Source organism: Bos mutus, chromosome 26 (assembly GCF_027580195.1).
Source record: "Bos mutus isolate GX-2022 chromosome 26, NWIPB_WYAK_1.1, whole genome shotgun sequence".
Classification (NCBI taxonomy): domain Eukaryota; kingdom Metazoa; phylum Chordata; class Mammalia; order Artiodactyla; family Bovidae; genus Bos; species Bos mutus.
Window position 1 is genome coordinate 40,364,954 of NC_091642.1, and position 6,737 is coordinate 40,371,690.

General features: G+C 42.1%; 1 protein-coding gene across 1 annotated transcript in view; it reads left to right on the forward strand.

Annotated features, from left to right (window-relative positions):
* Positions 1–5,301, forward strand: part of LIPA (lipase A, lysosomal acid type) — a 42,651-nt gene extending 37,350 nt beyond the window's left edge. The window contains exons 9-10 of the mRNA XM_005896038.2: positions 2,866–2,937; positions 3,813–5,301. Coding sequence (XP_005896100.1) covers positions 2,866–2,937; positions 3,813–4,046 — 306 coding nt within the window. The 3' untranslated portion in view covers positions 4,047–5,301. The remainder of the gene's footprint in view (positions 1–2,865; positions 2,938–3,812) is intronic.
* The last annotated feature ends 1,436 nt before the right edge of the window (positions 5,302–6,737 follow it).

Here is a 6,737-nt window from a genome sequence, read left to right on the forward strand (position 1 = left end):
TCACCATCTCAGGGGCACTGGCCTCTTCATCTGGTTGAAACTGGGTCACGTTCATGGCAGTTTCAGCCCACACGAAGGAAGCCCGGAGTTCCTACTCTGGCAGCTAGGTCCTTAGCAAAAAACCTAGAAATTTTATTACTGAAAGGAAGAAGGCAAGATTGGGTCCTGGGGGGACAAACAACAGTCTGTGCCATAGTCAAAAATACTTTTCCAGGTCAGTAACTATACTTAGAAATATTTTAACTGAGAACAGCTTTTTATTGCTTGAATTTATTATTATTTTTATTATTACAATGATAGTGTTTTTTGGGCAATAAAACATCCTAGAATAAGTATTCTTGAATTAGACATCTGTTCTTATACCTTAGGGAGATGAGTTTCTTAGGATATGGTCTTGGTAGACTTAATGATCAGAGGATAAGTATATCTTTAAGACTTGTAGATATGTACAATGGCACCCCACTCCAGTACTCTTGCCTGGAAAATCCCATGGATGGAGGAGCCTGGTAGGCTGCAGTCCATGGGGTCGCTAAGAGTCGGACAGGACTGAGCGACTTCACTTTCACTTTTCACTTTCATGCATTGGAGAAGGAAATGGCAACCCACTCTTGCCTGGAGAATCCCAGGGACGGGGGAGTCTGGTGGGCTGCCGTCTCTGGGGTCGCACAGAGTCGGACATGACTGAAGTGACTTAGCAGCAGCATGGTACTTTAGAAAGGTTGACCCTGAGTATAACCATAGTGCTGTTCAGTTTTATTTTCTGACTTTTCTCCACTTAATATTGTTTATAAACAGTTTTCTCTTTCTATTTTATTATATATCCATTCACAACAGTGGCATACTATGTGAATATTGCAATATGATATATTTAACTAAGTATCTGTCATTGAATGTTAGCTTATTAATAGATTTTTGTTACTATAAATAATCTTCTTCACATTTCCCATCTTCTGAAATGCCCTTTCAAGACATATGTGAGAAAGGGACAAACTGATGTCTGTCTCCAGGGGCAGAACAACTTGCATTCGTATATTTTCACTGACAATTAGAGTTGGGGAACAGATGTACTAACAAGTGCTGTAAATTCATATCTTATTCTGCTTGTTCAATGTGCTTCAGATATTAATCTCTGTCATTCGTGATGACAAAAGCAGATGCTAAATATTTCCCCTGTAGTACCTCATCTCACATTGTTTTCTGTTGCGTGAAACAGTAGAATTTCATGCAGTTGATAAGAGCTGAAAACTTCTCCTGGGGCTTCCCTGGTGGCTCAGACGGTGAAGAGCCTGCGTGTAATGCAGGAGACCCGGGTTCAATTCCTGGGTCAGGAAGATGCCTTGCAGAAGGGAATGGCTATCCATTCCAGTATTCTCATAAATCAAAAGCAGTTTGGCAAAAATGTCTAGATTTTTTTCCATTTACTATTTGGAGAAGGAAATGGCAACCCACTCCAGTGTTCTTGCCTGGAGAATCCCAGGGAAGGGGGAGCCTGGTGGGCTGCCGTCTATGGGGTCGCGCAGAGTCAGACACGACTGAAGCGACTTAGCAGCAGCAGCAGCAGGCACCACCCTCTGGCCAAAACGTGAACAGTTTCCAATTCATTTAGTTCGCCCATTTTGAATTTGTTTCTCCACATGTTTTTAATTGGGGGATATAGAGGAAGTATGAATTTGCATTATTTCAAAATTTATGAATAAGTGACTTTTTATTAATATTTTTATATCATGCTATTCAAAATAAGCATACATTTAAGTTTCAAATACAACATCATTTCATGGCTCCAGTATCCTCAAGTGGTTAGAAATGTTCTGGTGTGCAGTACAGTTTGGTGATTATACTGGTACTGGTACTCAAGAAAAATATTAAATAAAATAATTAAAATGTTAAGTAATATGACTAATCAAATAGAATGGATATAGGAAATATGATGGAAATTGTATGTAATAATATATAAATATATTAACATATTAATATAAGTATATTGTGTTAATATTAGGCTATATATGTTTGCTAATACAATTAATATATTTACATACTAATATAAATATATTTACCATATATTGCTAAGTTGCTTCAGTCGTGTCTGACTCTGTGTAACCCCATAGACGGCAGTCCACCAGGCTCCGCTGTCCCTGGGACTCTCCAGGCAAAAACACTGGAGTGGTTTGCCGTTTCCTTCTCCAATGCATGAAAGTGGAAAGTGAAAAGTGAAAATGAAGTCGCTCAGTCATGTCTGACCCTCAGCGACCCCATGGACTGCAGCCCACCAGGCTCTCCCGTCCATGGGACTTTCCAGGCAAGAGTACTGGAGTGGGGTGCCATTGCCTTCTGCCATTACCCATATAAATATACATTAATCATGTATAAATGTATATTAATCTATATATTATTTGTAATATGTATTCCTTTCCCAAGTTAGATAGTTTACACTTTAGAAAAGTTTAAGATTCAAATTTCAGTAAGAACATCATCATAAAGGTTACCCAGTGGATGCACTGTTGATCGAGTATCGTTTACAGCACACAGGTGTAGCTGCTTTATTGTGTCATGTAATAGCTACTTTCCAATCATACAGTGCGAAACTGAATCATTTAGGAATGGAGAAAAAAATAATGCCATTTTATTTTAAATCAGTTTGGAAATGAAGAGTGAACTGGGTTTCAGTATAAACTTGGGAGTTGGTGATGGACAGGGAAGCCTGGCTTGCTGCAGTCCATGGGGTCGCAGAGTCGGACACGACTAAATGACTGAACTGAACTAATAAATTTGGTATCTGGGGAGGTGGCTAACTCTTGCAACCTATGATGTTAAATCAAATTTCTGTGTTAGATAACTCTCCCCCGCCCCCAATTATCTTCTATCTAGGTTGTTAAATTGCACAAGTTTCAAGCCTTTGACTGGGGAAGCAGTGCCAAGAATTATTTTCATTACAACCAGGTAAAGTCTTCAAAGTTTTTCGAATTTAAATGGGCCCTGAAAACTCATCAGAGAAGCCAGCCTGAGTTATGAGAATTCTGGCTGGGCTCAGGTGCTGGGGAAATGTCCAGGAGGGTTGACTAGGTAGCCTTTGTTTTGCTCTAGTCAATTCTAGAACAGCCTAAGCTTCCTGGTTCACTCTTTGGACACTGTCCATTCTCTGGCTCTGTATGTGCAACTGTCTTTCTCATATGTCATGGATAGTGATCAGGCACAGATATTAGAGTCAGACAAACCTAGGTCTGGTAGCTGGTGGCTGGTGGTGGCGGGGGGCGGGGGGGGAGGTGTTTGGCCAAATTACATTGCCTAAACCTTTTCTTCCATATACAAATAAATTGACCTTTTTTTTTGAGTGCTAAGGAGTCTAAAGTGTGAGGCCCTACGCCCATATTTTCCTTATTTAATTCTCAGAATATCCGTGTGACATAGATGTCATTATTATTATTAAAGTGGAAGAAACTGAGACTTAGAGAATTTCTATGACTGTGTCACACCCCAGAGGGAGGAGAGGTTTGGGATATGACTCCAAAACCCCTTCCCAACCACTTGGTTTGGTTTTGCAGCTTGGCATCAACCACCTGGGAGAATGATGCCTTCCTCTCAAGGATGTTACCAGCACAGGGTAACAATTCGATAGCCAGCAGTCATTATAGTATTCTTTCTTCTGGGTTAGTCTTCTTGTTTGTTCTGGCAGTAGTTAAAAAGTAACCTGAGAGCAGTTTTCAAAATTTGGTCTTTTATTCTTGGATCAGATTTTCTAGGCAGTGTTTTCAGGGGATCGCATTTTTGTCAATGAAAACAACAGACACAGAGCCTCCTGTGGGTTTTCATTACAGAGTTCCCCTCCCCTTTACAACGTGAAAGACATGCTGGTGCCGACTGCCGTCTGGAGCGGAGGTCGGGACTGGCTCGCGGATGACAAGGACATGGTCCTCTTACAGATGCAGATCTCCAACCTGGTGTACCACAAGCGCATTCCTGAGTGGGAGCATCTTGACTTCATCTGGGGCTTGGATGCCCCGTGGAAACTCTATAATGAAATTATAAATCTAATGAGGAAGTACCAGTGAGTGTCAGACTGGAGACATTCACTGTCAAGTCGCTGTCAAGTGTGTTTGCTTAATTTCTCTAAAATACTCGTTTCCTTTCCCAGGCCTTTTGTATTTTTATAACCAAGGAAATTATGCTGTTGAAGATGCCTGATTCTCTCCAGTTAGGATCAGAAATGCTTTTGCTTTTTTCATTTAATCATGGCCAAATACAAAGCTGGTGCCTCAACCAGTCTTAAAAATGACACTGATTCATAAACGATCATGACCATTCCATTTATCCTTACTATTTAGAATACACTATATTGCCTTTTTACTCTCAACACAGGACGCATTGACACATGTTGGAATTTTCAAGATGCCTTGTTCATCAGTAAATAATCTGACACAGACTTGAAATAAGCTCAGTATATAAGTACCCAGTTCTTACCTGCTTGCCTTAAAGGGCTCTCGGTCGAATGGCCTTGTATTTAGAGATCTAAGTGACACCTCCTCATGTTCTCATATAGTAGGTACGAAATCAACTTCAGTGACACCTCAGCAGTGCTGGTTATAATGATCCTATGATGAATTTTATCAAGCCTAATTGCGAGAGCTGCTATTTAGCAAATATTTAAATTGCTCAGACTGAGGGAAATAATTTTCTGGAGTCTTCAAAAATAAATTACATTCATTAAAAAAAAATACATTCATCAACAACAACCACCACTATACTTTAAGTAACTTGACTGGTAGAGCCAACCACTGATATGCATGAACTTTTCATTGTGTGGCAGGCCATAAAGCCACTTGTTTCAGAAGAAGAGTCCTATGAAGACACGATAGCACTATTTTTCCTGAAATTGCAGTGTTCACTTCACTAGCTGCTGGAGCCTGGCGATGGCATGTGTAGAGCAGAAGCCCTGATGCCACTCAGGTGGAGTGCCCTACTTCATTTTCACACAGAAGAAATGTGAATGTGAACTTGGTTGTTTTCAGTAAAGCTCAGGGATTGTTTTTTCCTTTTGTATGTGTTCAGATTTTTAATACTCCTGATTTGCATCCCTGTGTCAGGACACCCACATTCACCTGCTTCTCTCGCAGCCCCGTTTCCTTACAGTGCTGGCAGATGAACAGTGACAGTTGCTCTGGTTTTCTGATAGAGTTGCTTTGCGATAATAAACAACACTTGGTATTGGTTAATCTGTGCAGACAATGTAAGACTACTTTATAACATTCAAGTGACCTTATTTAAACTTGTCAATAAAACTCAGCCTCCCAGGCCTGAAGCACTGTGTGCAGGTGTGAGTTCGCCTTTATTTAATAGTCATTCTGGACTTCCTTCTTTCAGCAGGACTTAGTTTTCCTTCTTGTCTTTCCCCCTGCTCCTCCTTACTCTTTGTAAACCTCATTGATACTGCCCATGGACCTTTGGTCCTCTCCCATAGGGAGGAGAGTGGTCTTAAACCTAAGGAGTCGGGGGATGGTTTGGGAATCTTCAGGGTCTGCTGAGCGAAGCTGTGAGCGGAGACTAAACCCTGATTAACCCCGTCTGCAGGTAGTGGCTGCAGACGGGACCCTAGATTCAAGCTCTGTCCATCAACTGCTCTCCTTAAACAAATGAAGCGACCGAAGCTAGCAGAGGCAACATCACAGGGCTCCCAAAACGTAGATTTAGGGGTCTAATGTGATCTCTCCCACTGCTCTGTGAGCTTTAAGATCTGTCTTACTCACCTTTGTATACCTAGGATCTAACACAAAGCCTGGAATATTCGTGAGTCAATAAATATATGTGGACTGACAGAATGTGTGAAAAGTGGCAGACTTTGTCATTGAGCTGAATGAAATTAGATGCACAAGTAACTGCTGGGAGAGTCTGAAGTGGAATCTGATTTTTCATGGCAACTAAAGTAAAATTGTGCAGAAAAGAGTAAAATTGTGCTAGATGGGAAGGATATATGACCCCGGGGGATGACACTTTTCCTGCTGGTCTTATGTTCCCCTAAAGAAAGAACACTTCTTTCTCCTTTGACCAAGGCAAACTGGTTTGCCAACCAGGTACAAGATCCTTAAGTATAGGGCCAGAAATAGCGTGATTATTTTTGTTGTTTCCCACCAGTAGTGAGAGAAAGCTGGCCAGAGAATGGCTTCCGGGTTTTAGGTGACTTGGTTTCCCTTCTTTGGTTGCTATCATGGAGTCTCCCTCAGATGCGCTGGTGAACTCGTGGGGAGTAAATCTGCCACTCCCCGGAACATGGGAGTGAAGGAACAGGGCCTAAGTTCTATAGAGTCCACCTTTTATTGTTTTGCTCTTCGCCTCCTTGCCAAAGTTTTCTTTGGGGATTTTTCATCAGTACATGGGCCAAGCCAGAGGTGGAGATGTTGCACGGTGGTTCTTACTACAGCTGAGTTACACCAGGGTCGCTAACCCCCCAGGCCACAGACCAGTACCACCTATGGCTTGTTAGGAACCTGGCCACACAGCAGAGGTGAGCATTGGTGAGGGAGCCGAAACCTCATCTGTAATCATAGCTGTTTCCTACCGCTGGCATTACCAGCTGAGCTGCGCCACCTGTCAGATCTCCTGTCAAAGCTCCGATGGGACTATGAACCGTGCATGCGAGCGATCTAGGGTGCGTCACTCCTATGAGAATCTAATGCCCGCTGCTGATCTGAGGTGGAGCTGAGGCAGTGATGCTAATGCTGGAGGGGGCGGCTGCCACTATCTCCCAT